The following is a 24,655-nucleotide window of genomic DNA, read 5'->3' on the forward strand; positions in this document are numbered from 1 at the left end:
GAGGGAGAGGAGGGAGGGAGGGAGGGAGGGAGGGAGGGAGGGAGGGAGGGGAGGAAGGGAGGGAGGGAGGGAGGGAGGGAGGGAGGGAGGGGAGGGGAGGGGAGGGCGGATAGAGAGTAGAAGCAAGGACCGTTCACGTTCGATGCTCCTTTGAGCAACAACCGATTGTTGACGTACAAGAACCTCGACATGTCAATCTCTTTGACTCCAGGGTTTATTTCGACGCCCCTTCCTGACAGAGGATCCGCCTACAATCTCCATCAATGATCCAATGCTCACAGACATCAACACATCACGATCTCCGTCTTCTTGACTTTGTCAAACTCCACATACGTTGCAATCGGTGGCACGAAGAGAAATTTGTCCTTCATCTCCTCATCTATGGGCTCATAATCCCTGAAAGATCTCAGTGAAGAGAATTCTTGATGCACCACAGACATACCAGTCCAAGAGGGCCTTCACTCTACGAGACTCTATATCTTGATTCAGTTCTCTGTTGGACGGTCTCACTCTGTCCCATGCGTATCTTCCGGCCTTGACAAACAGCTTTTGTGGCTTGAGGCGGCTGAAACGATGAATATGACAATGAAATACTTGAAAACAGTCGTATCATCACCAGAACACTTCATGGATCGTCGAATTGCCGTCAGGGAAAACGGTATGATCCGACAACGCGGTATCAGGAGCTGTAGCACCCTCACGAGACTTGAAAACAGCTTTTGGCATTTTTTCATTCTGTTTTGGGAACTTCCAGTCCTCATCCTTCAAGTCGTCAAGGTTGTCTTCTTCGATCTCCCCCTCGACTTCTTTCGCAGCCTGCAGCATATCGTTGTAATCGATGATCATCTGATCCCCACTAGCCGAATCATCCATGATATTGCCCATGACATCAACTTCATCCTATTAGCAGTGTCAGAAACCTTGAAGGAGCTTTCAAGGCCAACACACCTTCAGCATCTTCTTCGCGGCTTCCATTCGCTTCATTCGCAAGCTTTGGGCTGGAGTGATCAGGTCCTTCTTGTCTTTCTCGACCGGGTCAATCAGTTCCCAGCCGTCTCCCTCGAAGGTCAGAGTGCGATTCTTGAAGACGATACTCTTGTTTGACAACTTGGTGATCCAGTTCAGATGGGTCACCCGATACTTTTTGTTCAATTTCTTCTTCCCCCCTCCACGCAGGCTCTGCAATGGCAACCATATAATACCCTTTGAGCGTCTGACCAACAAAGTGAAGCCCTGGCCAAGGTTCTCATCGTAGTAGCCAAGATTGAAATTGATTGAAACAGAAAGAAATACAAGAAGAATCCAAGGAGGAGGGTTGCCTACCATGTTGCTTCTTCCCCTCTAGGGATCGGTCAAAGGAAACTTCATATGATTATCACCCGCCACGCCTCTACTGTTCTTCATGTACATCTGTTCCTCTGATCCTGTTTGGTCTCTGTTCTAACATGATCATGCTTGTTGTCTGCTCTTCTCAACATGCTCCTTCTCCTCGCCTTCGCGCTTCTTTGTCGGCACGTGATCTCCTCAACCGCATCAATCCAGCGGTCGCATGGTGGAACCGTTACAGTTCTCGTTATATAACAACTGTGTTGTACCGTTACTCATTCACCTATCATGAAGGTAACGGAATTCTAACGGTGAGGAGCGGACCTCTCGAGTCGGGGATTCCGTTTGACCACTCGGACCCATCACCCCCCCCCACTTCCAGGAATTACGTCTGTTGTTGTGTGGTACCCCCTCCAGACCGCGTCCAACCACCCCCTATTCCCCTTCCTCTCTCGTTTACACCCGGGCCCCTCCTCAGCTTACCCTTTCCTCCCCTTTTCGTATATCGCACCACCCCTGCTGATAAGCCCCTCCACCCCCACCCCTTCCTCGTAACATGTCACACGACCTTGCAAAGATGCTAACTCATAACACCGAAGGAACCCACCACCCCTGTCGATTCTGCCACCCTGGCAAGGTCGCCATCACCCCCTTTTGAATGACCCCCTCTTTTCCAGACCCCCTTTTTATTATCTGCAGACCCCTCCATCTCTCAGTGCCGGCTCACCTGAAAGCTACCTTCTCTCCAGTTCACCCCACCCCTCCTGTGCTCACCCTCCTCTTCCTCGCCCCCATCTGGTGCCTTGCAACCATTCCCCCTAGCATGTTGAACGAGGCGAGCGGCTTCCAAGGGAGCATGTGCAGCCCCAACGAGACCATGGACCTCCATGCGCAGTACGACGTCAGTTCCTTCATCGTGGATGTAGGAACAGCAGACGGCATGAATGACAGCGCAGGCAATTTCCAAGCGCGGAACCATTTTGGAGCTGGAGATTTGAACGAAGAGGAAATGGCCGCAAGGGTACTGGCATGCAAGGGCAGAGATGTTCCTCTTGGCGAGATGGAGAAGGTGAAGGCATTGTTCTTGAAGCGATGATCCACTGTCTCTGATCTGTCTCCTAGATGCTCCCAAGTGCGAATGTGCAGAGAGTGATGCGTGAAGTAATTCCTGTAAATGGCAAGATAGCGCAGGATGCCAAGGATTTCGTTCAGATCTGTGTTTCAGAGTGAGCTCCCTTGTGATGGTGTTCCACTGCTCTGCTGATTCTGCGGTAGATTTATCACGCAAGTGACCGCCGAGGCTCATGAGAAGTGCAAGCGAGAAGACAGGAAGGCGATCACAGGGGACGATATCTTGTGGTCGATCAACCAACTAGGTACATCTCATGACGATCTCATCTTGAGCGAGCATGATCGTATCTCTCCAGGTTTCATGCACTATACTAAAGTTGTTCGATGCTTCTTGCAAAGGTAGATCCATCTTGTTTGCGTGTCTCTTAACATGTTGTCATCAGACTCCGAGCGATCGATGCGAATGATAGGATTGCAAGGAGGCAGTATGAAGAGCGGTTATGGCAGAATGAAGGTGCTCATTCAGATATGAGTTTATGACGCCACAACCTCTCTGATATCTCAAGCAGATCCAAAAACGAAGTCCAAGACTCAAAGATTGCTGTCGACGTCTAACTCTCATCCTTTATCCGATGCCAACAAAACTTTCATGGCTGCAGAAGCTAAGGCCAAGAGAGTGCTGGAGCTTGACGACATTCCTGGCGAAAGAAAACTTTGCAAAAAAAGGCACCAGATTTGAAGCTGTGCTAGGCTATTTTGTTACATTATTGGATCAGAAAACCAGATTGAGTGGATCGAGTGAAATTAAGAGTGTGCAACATTAAAAATTAATTGCTTGAGACAATGCAAATGGAACTACCAAGACCACTTGCTGTTGATTTTCAACCACAAGATTCCTGCGTTTGAGAATGGAGAGACATCATCTCGTTTCTTGAACCTGATTCTCACTGATGCTTCTCCAAGCATCACACTGACAGGGCTCACCACATACGTCGCATGTGCAAAACATTTCCTTGCTATCCGTTCTCTTGCTACAAGTGCGGAGCTTTCAATGAGATAGAGATGCAACGAATCTTTCCGTGCTTCCCCACCAGACACCTTAGGCACATGTCAGTCTAGTTGCCACAGGCATGGCAGATGTTACGATTGGGAAGGGCGGCAAATGCTGAGCAACCTCAGAGCTGAATGTTTTGATCGCAGTTGAGAAAATTTCCTCCCCGTCATAGATTGCAACGAGAGATAAACTCGAGGACGCAAATGGCAGAGGCGTCGCCATTTCCAACGTGTGGATAGCGATCATAACCTCCAAGGTCCCTCCCATCTCTATCCGCATCTGGTGGAACAACATCTCGTTGGTTGGCATGCTAACGACGTCAACAGTGTCGTCAAGCCGTCTGGAGGATCTCGGGATCGACTTGGACATGTCGCTCAGTCCGCATTCCTCGTGACAATTGACGGCAAAGTGATGTGCTGGGCTGCTCTGCTCGTCAAACTGAGCCTCACTTCTCCTCAGGCCCATCACGCCGGCCGTGCTGTTGGTGGGGCACAGGCAGACTCGAAGCTGAGAAGCGTCTTGCTCCTGTGTGTCTCCCAGCTTGACGACGCAGAGGTCATACTGCCTTGTGAATATCGAGGGGTCTGAAGTCACGCGATACGCGAAGGTCAAGCTGCTTATCTCTTGCGCGCTGACTGTCACTTTCCATCCGAGCCGTTCAGCTGAGTCAACAAGTTTCTTGAACTCTCCGTCGCTTGCGCTTTCGAAACCGAATCGATGCGAGACGAAGAGCAGCGAAGGCTGAAAGACGTCGGTTACCTTCTTGCCCTTCATGTCCGTCAAGAGGAGGAAGGGGCTCAAAAACGCTTTCGATTTGACCAGCTGGGTTGTGTCCCTGAGCTCGTCGTGATACGCATCGTGAGGGCACTCGAAGAAGAGCCCCACGTTCTGCAGCATCCCAGCTATCATGTTGCTGTCTGCCTTGCGCATACCCAGCTCTGCTGAGAACTCGTCGACAAGAGGCCGCGTGCTGACTATGACGCCGTAAGGGATGACTGCATGTGGCTCTTTCAGCGTCATGTTTCGCAAGCACATGATACTTTTCACTTGCAGCGATCGATTGCCAAACCGAATGATCCTCATCATGAGCTCCACTCCTCCCCCGACGATGATGCGAGCTGGGTTCTTACACGCCACGTTCTGCAGCACGTCCAGCGCTGTTTGCCGATGCTCGTTGGTGGGACTTTCTCCCTCCTTGAGCAGTTGTAGAAGGTACTTCAGCCCGCCATTGGCACACACGATGTTGCAAGCTCTCAAGTCTTTCGTCAAACTCCATATCACCTTGATGCTCAGGAGCTGAACCGGGAGGATGTCCTTCTTTGCGATGGCGAGCAGAAGAGCAACACTCCTATCGCTTATCTCTTCTCGCGTTATGCTTCTCGTCACTGATTTCTTCATCCTTGCGGCATGTGCAAATGTTTCCTTGCAGGCGTCGTCGATGAACTCGCCATTCCACACCCTCCCTTCGCTGAGCGAGATTCTCAGCAGCTCCTCGAGAACGTCTCGTCGTGACAAGTTTGACTGACGCGCAAAGGGGCTGGAGGGATCAGCGAAGGATGTTTCATTGAGAGCATCCAAGAGGAGAGACAGGCTGTCATGCACATGAGCGAAGCTCTTGTCTTTCTTGACGTTCAGGTCTGGATCTTTCAGAGGCATTGGAGATGCTCAGTTGCATTGACCTTCACGTCAATCATCTTTCTCCTTCTCCTGCTGCTCTCCCGCCTCTCTCAAGCCTCCCCCCCCCCCCCCACCCGTGATTACCCCTCCTCCTCCTCCTCCTCCTCCTCCTCCTCCTCCTCCTCCTCCTCCTCCTCCTCCTCCTCGTCCACCTCCCCCCCCCCCTCCCCCGGTCTCCCCCTTGTTCTCTTCCCATCGCATGCGGTGCCTCTATCTTGTAGGCGCATCTGCAAGGACCTACACAGACTTGCTGGAGGGGGGGGCGGAGAAGAGGAAGAGGGAAGAGGAGCGAGGGGGGAGGAGGAGAGGAAGGGGAGGGGGGAGGATGGAAGAGGAGAGGGAGGGAAGATACGAGGGGAGAGGAGGAGAGTTCGATGTTCTAGACGATTTCGACTGACAGCTCAAAACTTGCGATGTCAAGTCGAACCAAGAAGCATTCTACAGGACATGAAATGTACGAGTCTTCTATCATCAAAGGGCTTTCAACCATATGCAAGCGAGCTGAAGAGAAGGACTGAGTGAACCAGGACGGTGGAAGTAACGAATTCCTCCTCCAATATCTTTTAGAAGTCTTGCTCCAAATCCCAAGTTTCAATTTCACTTCAACCTCAAAAGACATACCAAAGTAAAGCAAGCCTTCATCCATCGCTACCATAGCCGTCGCCGTATCATCACACCTTCCATAACAAGACAAAGATGGACTCGACAACCACTGCTCTGAGCTCAGCAAAGTTCTTCTCTCTAGTCCCGCCGCAGATCATCTTCTTGCGCTCTTGCCGTCTTCTTCCCTTCGCTCCTGTAGCCGATGCCCCGCGCCCCTCCATGGCCTCTGCAGCCAGTTGGAGACGAGGAGCCAGAACATGGTCACGGCCTCCAGCGCGATGATGGAGTCCCTCCAGGACAGGTGGAAGTAGCTCGGCTTGGAGCGGGTACAGAGGTAGACGAAGAGCGCATCGAAGAGCGATTGAAACAGCAGCGTCCTTCTGATCGAGCTCAGTGAAGCTGCCATCAGCACGTAGTACAACTTCATGATCTGCATCACAAACAGAGTGAAGGAGAAAGCGACGAAAGCCATGATTCCTAACAGGCCATGGCTGCTTCTTTCCTCGAGGAACCCGAGGCCTCCTGGCTGTCTGGCAACGTTGAACACGACGAGGAGCCCTTCGAAGCATCCGTACGCCCATGCCGTTCCGCAGAGGTAGACGAAGAACTTGAAGACCAGCGGGATGTCCGACCTCCCCACTTCCCTCACGCCTCCTCGCAAGCGCAGGGCACCGACAACAGAACAACATTGCTTCTGATGCTTCTGATGCTTCTGATGCAATAGAAAAGCTCTTGCTGGACCCGCTTGCCTTCTCGTCAACTGTCCGACGTTTGCAGGCAAGGCCTCAACGCAGAGAACGCCAAGGAAGAGAATCAAAAACTTTGCAATCATTTCACGCTCAACCTCTCAGCAGGGACGAAGAATGCACATGCCCTGATGGTTTGTGAATTTTTTCTTCTGAGGGGAGGGAGACTTCCAAGAAAATTTCTTCACTCACCTCCGTTCACTCGATCTCGTGCTCGACTACTTCTTCATATCACACTCTCAATTCCTGAACAAACCTCTGTTTCCCTCCTTGCACTATCCTCTCCTCCTCTCCTCCTCTCCTCCTCTCCTCTCCTCTCCTCTCCTCCTCTCCTCCTCTCCTCTCCTCTTCTCTTCTTCTCCTCTCACCGTCCTCTCCTCTCTTCTTTGCCTCTCGCCGCTCCTCCTCTGGTCTGCCAAAGTAGGACTGACATCAACCCTGCTGACACCCCCACCCCCCCATATTCTTCTTTCCATTTTTACCCCCTTTTTAATACTCAAATCAACCCCTCATGTATGACCCACCCCTTTTTACCCAGGCTTTCTGGGAAAGGGACATACAAGGGGCAAGCGGCCATGATGGCAGGTAGGACGCGAGCGGCAGCAGCCGCAGGCGTCGCGATGCTGCTTTGCTCTTGCAGTGTGGAGGCCTTCTATGGGGGAAGCAGCATGCTTCCTCGTGCTCAGCTGCTTCAGAGACACGCTGTGTCTGCACGAAGATCTCCCAAGACTGCGGTATGCATGGCAGCAGCCAGTAACAACGCAGACAAAAGCGTTGATGCTATCAAGTCAGAGGTGGGATCAATCCTTCAAGGCTCACCAGTTTCTATTCCTGACGCCAAGAGCACCATGTCTGAGCAAGCTCCTCGCGGAAGCGCTACAAAGATGCTGCAAGATAATGAACCTGAACCCTTCAAGGACCCCAGCCGGACGCCTCCTCCCAAGTCATTCCGCATGTGCGTGGAACAAGCTTACCTCTCGGCGAAGCAGGCGATTGAGGATGGACACAAGCTGATCGAGATTGAGTTTCCTCCGCTTCCGCAATCTGCCATGGACAACGAGGCTATCGGAGCTGACACGATCTTGAAGGCTCAAATCCAGCACTCGACTGACTTTGCGAAATTGTTCAAGAACAAGAAGACTGCCATCGTCTTCGCTGATATTGTTGAGAGGAATCGATTCATCGACGACGAGACTTCCTCCAACCCGCAATCATGGAGGGGAAACATCCGCTTCACGGCGTTGAAGGGAGGGTTCAAGGGATCGCTCATTGAGCGCGTGTGGATCAACAAAGACTTCGTGTCGGAAGTGCAGGAAGACGACGATATGTTCATCATCATCGGAGCTTCTGCTCAAGAGCTGCCTGACGTGCGAGAGCTCTGCAAGGCGGCTGGTGATCGACCGGTCATCCTGTTCAACCTCAAGCTGCAGGTGCTGAGGGGAGACTTTGGCCTCCCCTTCTTCCCTTCAAAGAGCTTGCACAACGACTGGCTGTGCGAGGCTCTGCCCGCATACTTCATGCTCCCCAAGTCCTACACCAAGACCATCGCCGGCCCTCCCTTCCTGATCAACTACTCTGGCGCTCTCTTCCGAACGTATCCGGGCAAGTGGCAGATGCTGTTGGAGGTCCCCGACGAGGACGGAGGCGGGAGGTATCAGCGTGTGCGGATGCTCGACAAGCGACCTGCCCTCTCCGACGTTCGTGAGGAGCTGGCCAAGGAACTTCAGCTCGACGGCCTGGATGGGGAGGAGGGGCAGGAGATCTTTGGGCTGAACTTGAAGCAGCTCAGGAACGGAGTCGTCGTCAAGACTTGGTGGGAGAAGGATCTGGATGATGCCAAGTCCGACAAGTGGCGATCGTAGACTGAGGAATGTAACTGTATGGTTGACAACAACAACAACAACAACCGCATCTCTTCCCCTTCCACTTTTTCCCCCATGCAACCAGTACGAACATTCATCGTAGTCTTCAAAGTGTTAGTCATGTTGAAAGATTCTGTGCCACTCCTTCCTCTTCCTCTCCTTCCTGCTCCTTCTTCCCCTCCTTCCCCACCTTCGTCGCATCCATCCTCTTACCCCCTCCCTCCCGCTCACCCCTGCTCCCCCGCCACCCCCCCCCTCTGCCATGTGGGCACATTTTCAGTTTTGATTTGGTTCCCGCCCCAGGCCCCTCCGACATAAGGCGACGGCCATGGCAGGCGGCGGCAGTGCAGGAGCGCAGGCGGTCGCGGAGATCCTGGGGGAGGAGAGAGAGAAGATGGACGAGGCCGTGCTCAAGTTCTTGGAGGGGGTCATGGAGGTGTGACCGTCGGCGCTCGTGAGGACATGGCTCGCTCTTGACGTTGTTGGCAGGAGTTCCTTGGCCAAGGGACGATCGAGGGGCAGGAGGAGGACGACGAGGGGTTGACCCGCTTCTGCCTGCCGTTCGTGGAAGACTACATCGAGCAGGAGACGTTCAAGATGAGGCTCATGCGCGTTAAGGGGAAAGAGAACCATCCTGTTGATAACCAGCTCCCGCACCTCCCTGACAAGCTCCCCACGGAATGCAACAAGCGCATGCTGCCTCCCTCAGCCTCGCCGAGAGTCGCAGCAAGCCCACGACCATCTCCTCCCAAGCCCCTGCGAGTGCAGCAGGGAGAGGCGAGGGAAGGAGGCGAGAAGAGGCGAGTGGAGGGCCAAGCAGTGGGCCGGCAGACGTGGAGCAGAACGTTCGCGTCAGTGAAGGAGCTTGTTGAGACGCTGTGTGTGTCTGCTGTGGAGCAGACGGTGGTGGAGTATGTGTCAAACATCCTCACGGATGGCGTCAACGACGCGGACCAAGAGGAAGATATGCAGGAGGTGATCGCGAGCCTTCTCCCAGACCTCGCTGCGCGGCTCGACAAGGAGCAAGGTTGGAAGGATCTGTTTGAGAAAGTCAGAGACGTCCTTTCTCAGCTCGCCCAGCATGAGCAGCCGGTCAGCCAAGATCATCGATCGCAGGTGTCGTCGAGCTCAGCAGCCGCTCCATCGGAGGCACGGGAGGAGGAGGACGATCAGGAGAGGAGGAGGAAGGAGCAAGAATGGGAGGATGTGGAGTCAGAGGAGTTGAACAGCATGCATGAGATTTTTCCAAACAGCAGCAAGGCAGAGCTCGAATACTTCCTAGCAACGAGCAAGTCAACGGAGGAGGTGAAAGGTTTCTCAGGTTGCCGTGTTTCTGATCTCTTCTCGTGACCCGCAGGCTATCGAGCGCTTGTTCGAACATCTCCAGCTGCAGTCCATGGCAGTCTCAGCAGAGCAGAGGGAGCAAGAGAGGAAGATGTTTGAGAGCGAGTACAGAGGAGCCATGCGCCAGCGGGTGCTGGAGCAGTATGACAAGGTGGAAGAGGAGGCGAGGGTGGAGAAGGGAAAGCCTTGCCCGCGTCCTGTGGTGCACAAGAGTGGAGCGATAGAGCGAGCGCTGGAGCAGATGAAGAGCCATGAGGTGAAGCAGATGCAGAGATTCATCAACAACGAGGTTGTCTCGCACAAGGGGGAAAGATTCATCCTTGAGAAACGACAGGAGGATCCCAGCACCTTCGTCGGGCTCAAGATCAAGTCCAAGGGAAAACGAGGGCCCAGCCCTAACTTCAAGTGAACTACTGCTTCTCCTCCCTTTGCTGTTTCTGCTCCTTCGTCTCCGTCTCTTGTTCCCCTCCTCCTCCTCCTCCCTTCCTCCTCCATCTCTGCTTCCTGCTCTTTCTTCTTTATATACACATATCAATGAATATCCTTGATCCCTCATCTTCCTCCTCTGACGGGTACGCTGGTCGATGGGCGGAAGCTTTCTGTCGGAGCGGAGGAGGAGGGAGCTTGCTGCTGGAAGGCGGAGGGCTGCGAACTCTTCTCCTGCTGCAAGATCTGTGCCCCTCCCACGACCTTCCGCTCGTTGACAAGAACGACATGCTGCTCGGCCTGTGGGGCCGCAATGCTCTCCCTGTCCACGTTCCCCTCCTCGCAAGGGCCCAGCATGATGCTCTGGACGAAGCTCTTGCCCAGGTCTCGACGATCAGCGTCGGGAGCAGGGCGCAGGTACCCCATGTGCACGTAGAGGCCGTCGACAGCGACGTGAACTTCGGAGACCCCTCGGGACGGAGTTCTCGAGTAGTTCCAGATCTGAATCATGGAGAGAGTTACAGGTGCGTCGAAGAGCACAAAGATCCTGTTCGTCCCCTCCTTCGCTAGAGGAGCCAACCACAGATGCTGTGCGTCCCACGTGTCGTTGACCCCGTCCACTAGCTTGTCGGGTGTGCGGCAATCTCCTCCTCCTCTCTCCCTCACCTCCGGCAGCTCGTTGATACTGCCGGGAACCGCCACGATCTGCTTGGGCTGCAGGTTGATCTCGTTGCCGAGCTCATCGAACAGCTTGATGCCGTTGAGGCCGATGTAGTAGAGGTCGCCATGGCTGGCTGCCAGCACGAAGCTCACCGTCAGCCCGCGGGGAAGGCAGGGGGCGTCGCACATGGGATGCAGGCGAGCGAGGCTCTGAGCGAGGGACTTGGGAGACTCGTTGAGGCTGCGAGGAAGGGACCAGCGCGTCTGAGTGAGCGCCTCCTCCATGGTAATGGTCTGCCCGAAGTCGAACATGGCGTGTCCGGGAGCCTTGCGCAGGACGAAGCCGCAGTCCGGGGAGACGAGTCGGCCGTCGAGCATGAGGAGAACCCTCTTGGCTCCCCGGGTTGCGTCCTCGGCGCTCTTGTTGTAGTTCCATAGCCTGACGGCTGCGACGCTGGTGGGGGCGAGAAGGTCAAATTGGAGGAGGTGGGAGGCGCCGGGGGTGAAGGGGATGAGCCACATGTGATGGTCGTCGGAGGTCACGTTGTGCCCGTCGATGAGCTTGTCCTTGGTGCGAGGGTCGGCATGGCTGCCCGGGATGTCGTTGAGGTCGCGGGGGTTGGCGAAGATCTAGAGGGAGAGTGAGAGGAGGGAGGGAAGGGAGTGGGAGGAGGAAGAGATATGTCAGAGAGGAGGAGAAGAGAACGGGTTGTGAGGCAAAACGAAAGAAGGGGAGGAGAAAAGGAAGAAAAGAAAGAGGACCAGGACCAGGACCACCACCAGGAGGAGGAGGAGGAGGAGGAGGAAGGATGCAGGGTAGTCAGAACCTGATCGTCTTTCAGGGCAATCTTCTCTCCATTCTCAGATATGATTTCGATTCCAGTCAGCCCGGCATAGCAAGAGTCTCCCCACGTGTCAAGGATAGAGATAGCGATCTGGGTAACGAGCGCTGACATATTTCTCCCGCTCGCTGCTGTCCTGCTCGCCTCAGGCCTCAGCTCAGTCTGCTCCTCCTCCATCGACATCTTCTGCTGATCGTCTCCGGGGGTCGAGGGCCTTTCGGTAGGCTCCTCCTCCTCCTTCTTGTCCTCAGGCTTTTCGTCGTCGTCATTGAGCTGGCCGATCAGTTCCCTGTGCATGTTCGTGAGATCAGGGGAGGGGAGGGAGAGGGAGAGGGGAGGGAGAGGGGAGGGGAGGGAGAGGGAGAGGGAGAGGGAGAGGGGAGAGGAGGGGAGGGAAATATGTTCGCGGATCAGGTTTTACCTCTGGTTGTCCATGCTGGTAGCAATGGCATGGAGTAGGTTAGGATCTTGTGTGAAGAGTAAAATCTGTACCATCAAACTTCAAACACAAGAATACTACATCTCCTCCTCCTCTCACCTCTGCGTGCTCCTCGGCGTCTGCAAGGTTGCCGGGAGCTGGACGTATCTCGCCCATGAACAGCATGGTGCTGTCCAGGTAGAGCTCGACCTGCCGAGCACCGCGCGCGGCATGGATACGAGACTTGTTGTAGTTCCACACCCTGACCATCGAGACCGTTGTTGTCTCCTCCAAGTCTGCAGCATGGGCTCAACAGAGGAAACGGCGGAAGGCAGGGGGGAGGGAGAGGAGAAGAGAGGAGGGGGAGGAGAAAGGGAACGAAGAGGAGGGAGAGGAGGGAGGGAACGGAAAGGAACAATACCGATGAAAATCAGGTTCGCCTCCCCCGCCTTGAACGGCGCGAGCCACTGATGCAGGTCATCGCAGGTGCCGTTGACCCCGTCCAGCAGGTTGTCAACTGTGCGGGGATCCGAGTGATAGCCGGGCAGGCAGTTGATGTCTGCTGGCTCAGCTCGGATGTTTGCGGTGGGATCCTGGAAGGCGAGCAGCTGGCCCCTGCCGTCGAAGATCTCGATGCCTGACAGCCCCACGTAGTGGTCGTCCCCCCACGTTGAGAGGATGCGGAGCTCCAGAAGCCGCCCAGCTGGAGTTTGCGGGATGACGCAGGTGGGAGGGACTGCGCGAGATGGTGAGGATGATGGAGGAGACGAGGGAGACAGGAAGGGGGTAGAAGAGGGAGAGAGGAGAGGAGGAAAACCTCTATCCTTCGGCTGGGTTGGGATGGAGTAAATGGGAGGCTCGAGCATGCTTGTCTCTTCCCTCGCCTTCTCTTCCGCAACGCTGATGATCTTTGCGGGCACCTTTCTAGCACTCTCCCTCATTACCAGTGACAAGGCGTCTTGTTGTGAATCCTCTTCTCCCCTCCTTCTGTTCTCAACCGACGACGATGACTTGGCAGGCACTTGCGTCGGCGGCTGTTTGTAGCTCGCTTCTTCTTCTTTCATCTCCTCATTCTTCGCACTCACCTTCTCCTCCACCTCCTCTTGAGTCTTCAACTTCTCCCCACTACAACCGGAAACGTCACGCCCGGGTGAATTTTGAACGCACAGGACGTACAAGTCCGTCGAGTTTCCAATCCTTCCGAGGTGCTGAGTGCCGAAGAGCGATAGAGACTCGAGGCTCTGTGAGGTGTGAGGCAGGAGAAGACAACATGACAGGTAGGAGAAGACAACATGACAGGTAGGAGACAACAACATGACAGGAAGGAGAAGACAACATGACAGGTAGGACAAGACAACAGAGGTCAGGCAGCACCTGTTGCACATCGGTTTCTCGAGCACGACGACCGAAACGAGGACGAGACCACGAGAAGGTTTCTTTGGTCTCAGTCTGCAGGCGATTCAATGACAGTCACTATCTCCTCTCATTTCGTCTCGTCTCGTCTCGTCTCGTCTCGTCTCGTCTCGTCTCGTCTCCAATCCTCTCACCTCATCTCATCTCATCTCATCTCATCTCATCTCATCTCATCTCATCTCATCTCATCTCATCTCATCTCATCTCATCTCATCCCTGATCGCTGAACTGATCATCTCATCTCTCATCACCAGCAGGGGAATCTCTCCCATCACGTCCGCGCTTGGCAAACTTGGCAGAAGCTGATCGCTGCTGCTCTGCTTCGAGTCTTTCCCCGTCAGCCAGATCGGCTCTCCCTCTTCCACTGCCTTCAACGGTCAGACCCGACCGCCAGGGCTCCTCCCCATCACCGTCTCTGAGTCGAACATCCTGGACAGGCTGAACAACAAGTTTTGTCTCCTCCTCGAATGTAACAACAGGCAACTTGATCTGCAGTACACACATACTACGTCACCGGATGGTTCAAGTTGTAAAACAACTCACTCCGTCTATCAGCTCAACGGTCGTGGAAAAGTCGCTGGTGATGCTGCCACAAGCTTGTCTGACTTCTCCTTCCCATCTCTTCCTTCCGTTCTCCACGATCTTCACCCTCCTGCTCTCTCTACATCATCTCCTCTCTCCTGCACCTCATCGCTCACCTCACTCCCTTGTCCGAATCGAGCATGCTCTTGTTGTAGTTCCACAGTCGCACGGCGCCGATGCAAACTTGGGCAGGAAGGACAAAGACAATCTGCCCTCCCTCCCCCTCCTCCGACAGATACGCTGACCACATGTCCGCCTGTCCACCACATCGGGAAGCCCCGTCAATCGCTCTTCCTCTTACCCTCCTCGTCCTCCTCTCCTTCCTTGTCCTCAACGCTCCTTCCATCCTCTCTCCCTCTTCTTCTTCCCCCCTCCTCTCACATCATTGGTCGTGAGCTTGCAGCCGTTGATCAGTCGATTTGACCGATCAGTCGAGCTCTTGAACCCGAACGTTGAAACTTGAGCGTTGGCAATGCGAACCTGAGAGATGTTTTAGGCGCTAGAACTCCCCGACACTTCTCCTCCTCTTCTCCCCACCTCCTTCTCTGCGCCCCTCCTTCCCTCTATCTCTCCTGCTTCCTCCTCCTCTCCCCTCCTTCCCTCTACCTCTCCTGCTTCCTCCTCCTCTCCCCTCCTTCCCTCTACCTCTCCTCCTTCCTCCTCCTCTCCCCTCCTTCCCTCTACCTCTCCTGCTTCCTCCTCTACTCCCCTCCTTCCCTCTACCTCTCCTCCTTCCTCTCTCACACAACTCTCCCCCTCCTCCCCTTGCTCACTGTCGGACCTTCGATCCCGTCTCGTCGAAGAGTTCAATCTCGGTGAGCCCGACAACCTGATCACGTCAACGGCCATCAGGTCACAGACTCGTCGTCACCTTCTTGTTGCCCCAGTTGGACAACACGTGGACCACAAGCTCATTGTCATGTTTCAGTTTCTCGTCATCCTCCTGTGCCAGCTGGTGCTGGCTGGAAGAAGGAGGAGGAGAAAGCCCCGACTTGTATTTTGCATCTCCTGAATCCAAGGCAACTGCTGGAATTTGCCTCGTTTCCTTAGCCAGCTGACATCACACGTAACTACAAACGATCAGGGAATTTTGCTTTACCACACTGGAGACTGCCTTCATTGGGTCAGGCGAGCGCTCAGTTGTGGCGACAACTTCTCCTTCACAAGGATCAGAAGAGTTCTGCACGAGAAGAACGGAGAATTACTCTGGAACAATTTCTTCTCTGACGAACCGGTCGCTGCACCTGTGTTCTGCAACACGGCAGTCAATCACTGGAACATTCCTGTCACATCCCGTACATCCTGGCTCTTTGATATTCCGATGAAGTTGTCTTTTGCAAACTCTTGTTCAACTTCAAACAGAACAAATCAAGGAAGACACCAGCATAAGTAATCTCACCCCTCGAAGAAGTCTTCGGAATCTTGGGAAAAGAGATCCCACTCAAAGGTCTGCTCTTCAAGCGTGAAGAAGGATCATCGTTGGATCCTTCACATCGTCAGCTCCTGTGTAAGTCCCCTCCTCCTCCTCCTCCTCCTCCTCCTCCTCCTCCCTCATTACCTTGGCTCGCCTTGGGAGTGCTAGCAACTTCTTCATTCTCGCGCGCCAGCGCAGCAAGTATGGCGTCGAGCTCCTTCTTGTCCTTGTTCACTGCGTTTGCAGAGGAGGAGCTCTCCGCTCCTTCCTTGACGTCTCGAGCGCTCGTTGCTCGTCGAGGGAGCAAGGAGGAGGAGGAGGCGGAGGACATAGGGGGAAGAGCACTTCGAATAATCCTCGCGTTGGATTCCTGAGCTGACATGGTCTTCGTCTTGTGATCATCGTCAGCATGTGATAATTATGTCATCAGGTTCTCACCGACGATGGCTGTGACCAAACTTTCTCAGCTTCGTCAACGGCTGCTTCGAACTTGGAGAAGGAGAACAAGACATGTCAGGAGGAGAGCAACACACATGCTCCGTGTACCTCGTCATGCAAGCTCCCATCGCTCTCGATCTCCTCGATAGTCTTCTCGAGGGCTGCAGATACATCAGATGCTGCAGATGACATCTTGACGAGGAGGGAAGCACTTGCCTGCTGGGGACGAACATTCCTCGTCATCCTCAAACGATTCCTCGGAGATCTCGTCCTCGTTCTTGACGCGAGCATGCGGCAATTCTCCTTTGCTCTGCTGACTAGATCAGCTCCTAAGAAAGTTTCGGCGATCGAACAGCAACCTCTCCGTCCGATCCCTGAGAAAAAATGTTGACCGCCTGTTTGCGACAGTCAGCAAAGACATTCAGATCGTTTCATGGGACAAAGACGTCCATACGTCGTCATCGGAAGCGAAGTCATCTTCATACTGCTCTTCTTCGACGTCAGCATTCTCTCCTTCTTCCTCCATCATGTCGCCGCGATCCACATCCTCGGAGTAGAGGTCCTGCACAGAACAATCATCTGAGGGCACAGAGACGTTGCCACTGACCTCATCTGAGTCCGCGCTTTGGAATTCCGAGACGGTGTGGAGGCTTTGAAAGACAAGTGAACAAGAGGTAGATTCGTCGTCCACCTTCCTACCCTTGCTTTCCGGCTGCTCTCAAACTTTGATCTCGCGATGAACGGATCGGCTTCGGCATTTCACCCGTCCGAATGTATCGTCCTACTGATCTTCAACTGCGCAACAAGGTACAGGAGTCTTCCTACCGACAGGAGAAGTAATCGCCTTCTTCCTTTCTTTCTCTTGAGCCGAAAGTTCGATTCCCCGCGCTCTTCCGTCCAACTTTTTTCAGAGGACCAACACATGGATCGACAAACTAAACCTGAGTTCCTCAGAGGTGTCGATGTCATGCAGAACTTCAACCCAATCCTTGCAAATTGCGTCATGGTCGCAAGACAAATACTGTCATGTGTACCAAAGCTTCAATGAAGCCATCTCCGTCCCGATCCAAGAACTGGAACAACTGAAATACACAGTCAACAAAGCAGGCGAACAAACTAGGAGCTACAGCATGTGAAGCTTCTTCTGAAAGATCCATGTTGATAGACTCAATCACCGACATCCAGTCTTCTAGATGTATCCTGCCGTCCCTCAATGTAAGCAGGACCACACAAGTTCATTCACAGTAGCATGCCTGCCATCGTTGTCAAGATCGAACTGATCAAACCCATCTTCCAGTGAAAGCTCGTTGTACTGTAGGTGCACAGTCTGCATCAGTATCGAGACTTTGACTTGATTCAGTGACCTTGAGTGTAGCAGCAAGGATCCTCAAAGAGTCTCGGACTAGACTTCCCTCTGCCCGACCGTCCTTGTCCTCGTCAGGCTCTGTCTGCAACCAGTCTTGCCCCTGCTCCGTCTGCAGGAACGAGTGTTCAATGCGATCATCACGCTCCTCAGTGCATGGGACACCTCGAGCCAAGTGCGCCCCTCCTCTGAGACCAGCCATTGCATGCTCTCTCTGGTTTGTTCCATGGACGGCGGAGCAAGCCTGATGACTGACCCTCTCATAGTCTGGATCTGTATCGATCCTTTCTGCCATGCGCTTCTTTGACGGACGTTGCTCCTTTGATCTGAAACCCTGTCATGCTCCCCCTCCCGGGATCAAGCACAAGTCAGGAACCTTTTCGGAGGGCTCCTCCTCCTTTGTCGTTCTCTTGCTTCTTTCGGATCCTCTCCTCGTTGGCTCCGAGAAAGTTGACCTGAGCATGCTTCAGAACCGAGCAGTGACATCCACAGGCGCACCTCAAATCCTCTTTCCCGTTGCGCGAGGGCTTCCTTCTTCTTCTCCTCCTTCTTCCTGAGCTCCCTCAGGATCCTGTTCTTCTCTTGCAGGACTGCAAGGTATTCTCGATAGGACGGGTCCACACCCTTCCCAGCCAACGAGTCTGACTTGACATCTGTATCCTTTATGTTCACTGCCTGCCCCGTCCTGTCCCAAGTCTTCCTCCTCGTGGCGCCATCGGTCCTGGGCTCCGACATGACTCGTAGCGTTCACTTCAAGCACCCTTCCTCCGTTGAAGGGTTTCCAGTCGCACAAGCAGCACTTCAAGCATACTCGTAGCTCTCACATGTGCTCTCCTCCTCCTCCTCCTCCTCCTGTTCCTGCACTACTCTACCCTGGTCCACCTACGACAGTGAAAACAAGGCGGCGCAACATGAACGTAACGGATCGTAACGTGAAATCGAGGTTGCACCTGCGGCCTCATCAGGAAGGCGATGGCACTTCGAGTGCTTCGCCAGCACAAGGGTCTGGGATGGAGGCTTGTCAGGGCAGGACCAAGGTACCTCTCCTCTGACAAGCCTCGGCACCTGGATCAACTTCGACCTGGGACCATTTCTGCGCAGGTGATGAATGGATTCGTGTGGAATGTTAGTGATAAATCGAGTCCAGATCCCCTTCGGAGACGACAAACAGTACAATTCAGTTGTTCCAGCCATTTATCCGTCTTCTACTTTCGTTAGAGATCAGAATGGAACCAACATTGCAGGTCAGGAGTGGGGAGTGGTCTATCAAGTCGATGAGTTGCAAGCAGGCAAGATCTATGCTCGGGATGACAACCCAACAGTGCTTGCAGCTGAAGGCACCATCAGAGAGCTGGAGTTCGGCGCAGATGCTCTCTTGTTCTCATCTGGAATGTCGGCAGCCACCGCAGTCTTCAAGGTAAGTCACCCCCATAGCCTCCTCTGTGCGCTCATGGAGGGAAACAGATACTTCGGCCTGGTGACCATGTCATTGTTCCACGAGTTATGTACTGGGCGTTGAGGGGATGGATCATGGATTTCGCGAAAAGATGGAAGATCGAGGCAGCATCGTCTTCTTACGCTTGTTCGCTGGTCTTAATCTGTTGCAGGTGAAAGCTCTGGACTTTGGAGAACCCTTCGACAAGAACAAACTCCGCTCGGCCTTGTCCACTCGGCCAAAGTTGGTCTGGCTCGAAACGCCAGCCAATCCGAGTAAGGCCCTTGAATCCTGCTCCTCTCTCTCGCCCATGATAGTCTTGCAGCCTGGTCGGTCTCGGACATATCCGAGATCTCAAGCATGGCACACGACATTGGTGCATTCTGCGTTGTGGACAGCACTGCTGCGACGCCAGTGCTCAGCCAGCCTCTAAATTTGGGAGCCGACATTGTGATGCACTCGGCAACGAAATACCTGAACGGACACAGCGACGTGCTGGCGGGGGTTCTCGTGGCGAATCGCAAGATGGCGAACTCGTTGTTGTGGAAGAACATTCGGAATGTTCGGCGGAGTGAAGGATGCTGCCTTTCTTCCTTCGACGCTTGGCTGCTGCAACGAGGGCTGCGAACAGGTGTGATAGATCATGCTGAAAGCAACGCGTTTCTCACTGGTGATCGAGCAGTGCACTTGCGCGTTCGAACCCAGAGCAAGAACGCCCTTGATATAGCAAAGCACATGGAAAAGTTAGACGGTGTCAAGGTGCTCTATCCCGGACTCCCGTCCTTTCCAGGGCATGAAGTGGCAAAGCGTCAGGAAAGCTGAAGACATAAGGCCAAACTTGGACATTGACATGCAATGCAGATGAAAATGGGATTTGGAGGAATGCTCTCTTTACGATTTGAGGTTTCAAGTTTTGTTACCCATACCTAGACTTTATTTGAGATTCGATATGCAGGGAGGGAAGGAGCAGGCACTTGCGTTCTTAAACGCATGCAAGGTATGTCCCATATCCCCAAGATTCGCTTCATATCAAGCACGAGCTTTTCTTTATTCGCATGTGCATTCTTAAACCCTGTATTCACTTGGTGTCAAAACGTCAGCTGTTCAAGAATGCAACGTCACTGGGAGGAGTTGAAAGCCTCATCGAGCACAGGTACACGAACACAGACTGTGAGAACGTTCCATGACTGCTAGTTGCAGAGCCAGCGTCGAAGGGAAATCAAGTCCCGTTCCAGACGATCTGTGAGTGAATAGCTGATGAAGATCGATGCGCAGACTGATGAATGTGACGAAGGCTGAGACTGTCCATCGGTATCGAAGAACGTGATGATTTGCTTCGAGACCTCCACGATGCATATCTAGTAGCGGTCAAAAACAAAACCGTGAAATGACCTAATTCGATCGCTGTATTGTTCTTGTTACGAACGAGCATAGCGCATGTAGAAATGAAACTTCGTAATCAAACACCACGTACTATTGTAATGTCACGCATTTCCCTCCGAGCACAGACATATTCTCCCGAGATCACAGTAAATATCGTTGCTAATATGTTGCAAAACCACCAAACCCAGTGAGTTGGAAGTCCGTCATAAAGAAAGCAAATCAATATATGAAATCCATAGAGCGTCGTCCCAAAATCAAGACATTTCTTAGCCCTCTCCACCACCACATATAGAAACCCGACATCACAGACTGCACATAGAAAAACTGCAAAAACAGTAGCCCATGCCAGCCTTGTTGACATGTTCTCAAATACGTTTGATGTAAAGAACTGATCTAGTGAGATTGGCACTCCCATCAAAGAATCCATCAAGAAGAAAGAGGCGCCAAGTGCGAGGTAGTGCAAAGCCTGCATGACGCACATCTGAGATATGATCAACTGAGCATCGAAATGCTCTCTGCCATAGAACGTTCCGCTCATTTCTGATCAAGAGAGGTTGCAGCTTTCTCTCCCTTCTCTCCTGCTCGCTTCTTTCTTGACTGTACACTTCTACCTCTACCTCCTGCTGTCCTCCTGATCCTCTCCTGCTCCCCGCAATCCTCCGTCTATTCGCCTCCTCCAGCCATGATGCCGCCGGAAATCTCAAGTCGGTATGAATGTATGAGTCATACTCGTCCAGGTATGTGTGATAGAAGGCCCCGACTCGCCCGGCCCGGGCCCGGCCGCTGAGCCCGGCCTGTCGCCGTGACGGTGATCGGACAGTGAGCCTCGGAGTCACAGAGTCACGGCCGCGCGCCCGGCGTACCGGGGGACCGCGGCGCACCGTGACCCGGGACTCAGGCCCGGATTGACATGAGTAAACTTCGTAGACTCAGAAGACTCGAAAGGACGGGCCGGCCGCGCGGGGCCCACCGGCGTGCCGGGCGGTGGCACTGGCACGGTCATTCGCTGTCACCGGGCCGGAAGCCACCAATCCTCAAGAGCTTTGCCGTTCTTTATCAACTTTAGGCAACAGAGCTTTTCATCATGACTTTGTACAATCTTTGTGTTGGCAAGGTTTCTGCATACAACAAGGGCGAGGTTATCTCTTATTTAGTAAATCTTATACACGCTGGTGGGATCCGAGCGACAGATTGGACATGGCCTTGAAGCCGCTCCTTCCTTGTGGTTCTCACAGAGACATTTATGTCCACAGGGGATGAGCGCCCACATGGCCTCTCGTTCCAAGCAGATGACGCAGAGCTGGCTATCTATGTCTATCTCATCCTCTCTTAAACTCTCTGCAACGGCTGCGTCATGCTGTTGCTGAAGCTTTCTATGCAAGTCGCTAAAACGTGGCCGCTCTGACTTCTGCTCCCTCCAACATTCCAGCATGATACTATACACAGCTGCAGGGCACGAAGGGGGGCTCGGAAGTCGCACACCACCAAGTACCTTGGATCCCACAAGCGAATCGTCCGTGACGGTGCAATACGGAACTTTCCCGTACGTCCAGATCTCCCACAAAGTCACACCAAACGCCCATACATCGCTCTTCTCCGAGTACTGCCTTCTCTCGATGCTCTCCGGTGCCATCCATCGGATTGGGCGAGTCGTCGACCCTGCCGTACTGAAACTCGCTGCATATCTCTCTCCGTACCCGCGCGCGGACATGACAGACAACCCGTAATCAGCGATCTTCACATTCACATCCAAGTGATTCTGTGCATTCAGACGGAACACAAGCACGTTCCTCGCTGCCAGGTCCCGATGCACGACCTGATGCAGAGAGAGCTGTACCATCCCGTCGCAGACCTGCCTCGCCACCTGCAGCTGCACCAGTAGACTGAGAGTCTTGCGTTCCTCTGCGAGGCTAGATAACACGACATCCAAGGAGCCCTGAGATGCAAAGTCCGTCACCATGCAGTAGTCGCAAGAACCTGGCTCAATTGTGATAGCAAGAAGGCGAAGGAGATTCGGGTGGAGCCCCAAGTGCTGGAAGATCTTGACCTCCTGCTCGAACTCCTCCCTCCTCCCAGTGGATCCGCTGCCACGGATTCGTTGGATAGCTACTTCAGAGCTGCCTCCATTCGGCTGCTGCCATCGAGCCTTGTAGACGAGCTTGAAGGAGCCTGAGCCGATCTGCCGCACATCGGTGAAGGCTTCGAAGTTGACCGACGGGATGCCACGCGAAGGCTAAAGAACAAAATGTCAAAGACATCCAAGCCATATAGAGACGGTAACCTGGGACACAACGACATGTTGCTCCGTCTCCTTTAGCTCCTTTCTCTCAACACTGTTCGTCTCACGCACTTCACTTTTTGAGGAAAGAACGTTTGAAGTTTCACATTCAATTTCAATGCATCTCGCAGCTGTCGCAGCTTCACGATCCGAGAACTTGCCCTGGATTCCTCGAGAATCACTAGCAAATGTAGAGGACTTTCTATATTTTCTGTAGACCAACAAGAGAGCCACGAGCACAGTCGGAATAACGACTGTGATCACAACGATTGTTGTCACACTCGACTTGCTAGGGCTGGCTGTCGAAGTTGGGATTCGTGCTGCTGCTGGTGATTGAAATGGGGGTGGTTGAATCAAAAACAACATCTGAAAAACATGACATCAATATAGATAGATTGAAAAGGTGTCAACCACCTTGATGATCATCACAATCAGTTCCACTCGCACATGGATTCAAGTTGGCGTCCATGATAGTAAAATTAGGCCATGACAGATGATAGCACGTCAGATTGTTGCCTGTCAATCTCAAAGTGATAAGCGAAGACAAACTAGTGAAAGACTGGGAGGGAATGCAGGAAAGCCTGTTGTAGCTAAGATAAAGATACTGCAAGCTCGAGAGCCCGTCGAAGATCCCAGCTGGCAGACTTTCCTGATAGTTGTTTCCAAGGGATAGGTTGTTTTGGTCTAGATGCAGAAACTGCAAGCTAGAGAGCCCGTCAAACGTTCTATCCATTATGTTCCGAATACCCATTAAATTCAAACACAATCTTTTGTAACCCCGCATATCAGTTCCACAGTCACCTCCACAGATTCCCTTCCTCGACAACAAACCCTCACCCGAGATGTGAAACGTGCAGTTTCCACAGCTCACGCTGCCTGCTGCCTCGGTCTGCCTTCCCCAGCCTCCAAGTAACATCAAAAGCACACACATCCCCAGCACTCGCTTCATGCTCCTCCTTGACTGATCTACAGCAATCCCAGCATGGGCACTCGGCGAGTCAGCCTTTCTTGTCAACTCACCAGCTGATTTGACCACTCGCACTTTGACTAGACACGTACTACCAACATACTACTACTACTAGCTAGCTAGCTATAGCTAGTGACTGTACTGTAGGTATCCTCTAAAATACTATAAACTCGTGGTACTCTAAAACACGTACTCTTGACTATGTATGTCATGACTGTGAATGTTGCTCCGGTTTGCCCTTCTTTTTCAGTTCGTCTTACACATATGATGAATTGAATGGTCGAATCGCCGGCGATACAAAAGCGCTCAGCGGCTTATATCGTTACGGATCCACTCAGTCAGCCAGACCTCGTGCCAATGATATCAATAGCAGACGATTCGTGGACACTCAGCACAGCTGCTTGATGGAGAGCCGCAGAGCGGCTTCGTCGGACTCAATCTATTTAGCTCCTCGAATTGGACTCAGCGGCTAGCTCTAGAACTCGGATCGGTGCTGACTTTGAATGTCACAGAACTCAGAGGGCCTTTTCAAATCAACATGTATTTGTCGGAGGGCATCAATCAAGACGTAAGACAGGACTAAAGTTCGGATCTGAGGGGGGAGGAGGTACGGGCACACTGCTCCTGAAGCCGAAGGTGGACCTGCAAACTTGAATGAGAGGAGTTGTCTGAGCATGGTAGATGTTCAACAGGAGGAAGGAGGCCATGGTTCGGAGAATTGCAAACACAAGAATCTCTGCCAGGACCTGGAGGGTCCAGTCATTTAAAGGAGCGGAAGGGATAATGATAGTAGAAGTCAAAGTACCGAGAGGACAAGGCCAGTCACAACAAACAAACCTGAAATGGAACAAGTGAGTTCAATAGGACTTTCGCCTGTCAAAGGTGTATCATGAATGACCGTCTAATTCAGCAATGCCAAGAGCAATCAGAGCCATGCAGATGGCAGGAAGCTGCGAGAACAAGTCAAAGACAACTGAGAAGAGATCCTTGCGTTGACCTGGGTGCTGAAGGGAATAGGAAGCATAACGACGACTGAGAGTTGGAGCATGAAAATCGCTAAAGCTTGCTCAACAACCTGTAATTGAGAACATGATATGAAGGGACAAATGATTCGGCCTTTTACGGGATTCTGCATGAAGAACCATCTGTGCTTGGCAAATTTGTTTGTAGCTGGATGCAAGCATTGTTAACTTGCACACAACTGTCGTTCTAAATCAAACCTCTGATCGCTGGCAGCCCTGAGCTTAGCATTGAAACAAGGTATCGTTTCTTGATTCTCATCTTTCTTATCCACTCCTGAAGAAAGCAGACATGAATGGATTGAAGAGCACATACATTAGAGATACTGGGAGG

General features: G+C 53.0%; 11 protein-coding genes across 11 annotated transcripts in view; 3 read left to right on the forward strand and 8 right to left on the reverse strand.

Moving 5' to 3' along the window:
- GUITHDRAFT_102261 (hypothetical protein) overlaps positions 1–1,326 on the reverse strand; it is a gene marked incomplete at both ends in the record, with an annotated part of 2,976 nt that extends 1,650 nt beyond the window's left edge. The window contains 5 exons of the mRNA XM_005839281.1: positions 131–248; positions 297–396; positions 443–565; positions 617–900; positions 949–1,326. Of these exons, the coding sequence (XP_005839338.1) occupies positions 131–248; positions 297–396; positions 443–565; positions 617–900; positions 949–1,326 (1,003 nt within the window). The remainder of the gene's footprint in view (positions 1–130; positions 249–296; positions 397–442; positions 566–616; positions 901–948) is intronic.
- A 1,122-nt stretch (positions 1,327–2,448) lies between these two features.
- GUITHDRAFT_65525 (hypothetical protein) lies at positions 2,449–2,800 on the forward strand (the record flags this gene model as incomplete). Its single annotated transcript, XM_005839282.1, has 2 exons — positions 2,449–2,552; positions 2,602–2,800. The coding sequence occupies 2 exons, from the start codon at positions 2,449–2,451 to the stop codon at positions 2,798–2,800; spliced, it is 303 nt and encodes a 100-aa protein (XP_005839339.1).
- A 696-nt stretch (positions 2,801–3,496) lies between these two features.
- Positions 3,497–5,107, reverse strand: GUITHDRAFT_134043 (hypothetical protein; the record flags this gene model as incomplete). Its single annotated transcript, XM_005839283.1, has 1 exon — positions 3,497–5,107. One exon carries the CDS (start codon positions 5,105–5,107, stop codon positions 3,497–3,499), a length of 1,611 nt encoding a protein of 536 aa, XP_005839340.1.
- A 778-nt stretch (positions 5,108–5,885) lies between these two features.
- On the reverse strand, positions 5,886–6,563 carry GUITHDRAFT_134044 (hypothetical protein; the record flags this gene model as incomplete). Its single annotated transcript, XM_005839284.1, has 1 exon — positions 5,886–6,563. The coding sequence occupies one exon, from the start codon at positions 6,561–6,563 to the stop codon at positions 5,886–5,888; it is 678 nt and encodes a 225-aa protein (XP_005839341.1).
- Positions 6,564–7,361: 798 nt separating this feature from the next.
- Positions 7,362–8,339, forward strand: GUITHDRAFT_157134 (hypothetical protein; the record flags this gene model as incomplete). Its single annotated transcript, XM_005839285.1, has 1 exon — positions 7,362–8,339. One exon carries the CDS (start codon positions 7,362–7,364, stop codon positions 8,337–8,339), a length of 978 nt encoding a protein of 325 aa, XP_005839342.1.
- Positions 8,340–10,544: 2,205 nt separating this feature from the next.
- GUITHDRAFT_42623 (hypothetical protein) lies at positions 10,545–12,736 on the reverse strand (the record flags this gene model as incomplete). The annotated part of the gene is made up of 5 exons (XM_005839286.1): positions 10,545–11,399; positions 11,597–11,825; positions 12,033–12,097; positions 12,150–12,325; positions 12,451–12,736. Coding segments are annotated over 5 exons (1,611 nt in total), but the record flags the coding sequence as incomplete, so codon positions are not given.
- A 906-nt stretch (positions 12,737–13,642) lies between these two features.
- On the reverse strand, positions 13,643–17,974 carry GUITHDRAFT_134046 (hypothetical protein; the record flags this gene model as incomplete). Its single annotated transcript, XM_005839287.1, has 23 exons — positions 13,643–13,806; positions 13,853–13,931; positions 13,986–14,028; positions 14,141–14,280; positions 14,406–14,504; positions 14,806–14,853; positions 14,896–15,078; positions 15,124–15,182; positions 15,230–15,275; positions 15,324–15,376; positions 15,583–15,829; positions 15,877–15,927; positions 15,985–16,037; positions 16,108–16,186; positions 16,236–16,271; positions 16,331–16,438; positions 16,484–16,526; positions 16,818–16,864; positions 16,911–16,958; positions 17,241–17,351; positions 17,405–17,565; positions 17,616–17,694; positions 17,738–17,974. The coding sequence occupies 23 exons, from the start codon at positions 17,972–17,974 to the stop codon at positions 13,643–13,645; spliced, it is 2,214 nt and encodes a 737-aa protein (XP_005839344.1).
- Positions 17,975–18,185: 211 nt separating this feature from the next.
- GUITHDRAFT_150764 (hypothetical protein) lies at positions 18,186–19,179 on the forward strand (the record flags this gene model as incomplete). Its single annotated transcript, XM_005839288.1, has 6 exons — positions 18,186–18,340; positions 18,387–18,483; positions 18,529–18,656; positions 18,704–18,799; positions 18,847–18,949; positions 19,000–19,179. Coding segments are annotated over exons 1-6 (706 nt in total), but the record flags the coding sequence as incomplete, so codon positions are not given.
- Positions 19,180–20,133: 954 nt separating this feature from the next.
- GUITHDRAFT_84824 (hypothetical protein) lies at positions 20,134–20,759 on the reverse strand (the record flags this gene model as incomplete). The annotated part of the gene is made up of 1 exon (XM_005839289.1): positions 20,134–20,759. Exon 1 carries the CDS (start codon positions 20,593–20,595, stop codon positions 20,134–20,136), a length of 462 nt encoding a protein of 153 aa, XP_005839346.1. The 5' UTR covers positions 20,596–20,759.
- Positions 20,760–21,207: 448 nt separating this feature from the next.
- GUITHDRAFT_102268 (hypothetical protein) lies at positions 21,208–22,701 on the reverse strand (the record flags this gene model as incomplete). Its single annotated transcript, XM_005839290.1, has 2 exons — positions 21,208–22,290; positions 22,339–22,701. The coding sequence occupies 2 exons, from the start codon at positions 22,699–22,701 to the stop codon at positions 21,208–21,210; spliced, it is 1,446 nt and encodes a 481-aa protein (XP_005839347.1).
- Positions 22,702–23,831: 1,130 nt separating this feature from the next.
- On the reverse strand, positions 23,832–24,594 carry GUITHDRAFT_150765 (hypothetical protein; the record flags this gene model as incomplete). The annotated part of the gene is made up of 7 exons (XM_005839291.1): positions 24,523–24,594; positions 24,426–24,472; positions 24,300–24,377; positions 24,201–24,252; positions 24,108–24,139; positions 23,993–24,048; positions 23,832–23,944 (listed from the first exon to the last, which is right to left on the reverse strand). Coding segments are annotated over exons 1-7 (407 nt in total), but the record flags the coding sequence as incomplete, so codon positions are not given.
- Positions 24,595–24,655: the final 61 nt, after the last annotated feature.

The sequence above is a fragment of the Guillardia theta genome, assembly GCF_000315625.1.
Source record: "Guillardia theta CCMP2712 unplaced genomic scaffold GUITHscaffold_9, whole genome shotgun sequence".
NCBI lineage: Eukaryota > Cryptophyceae > Pyrenomonadales > Geminigeraceae > Guillardia > Guillardia theta.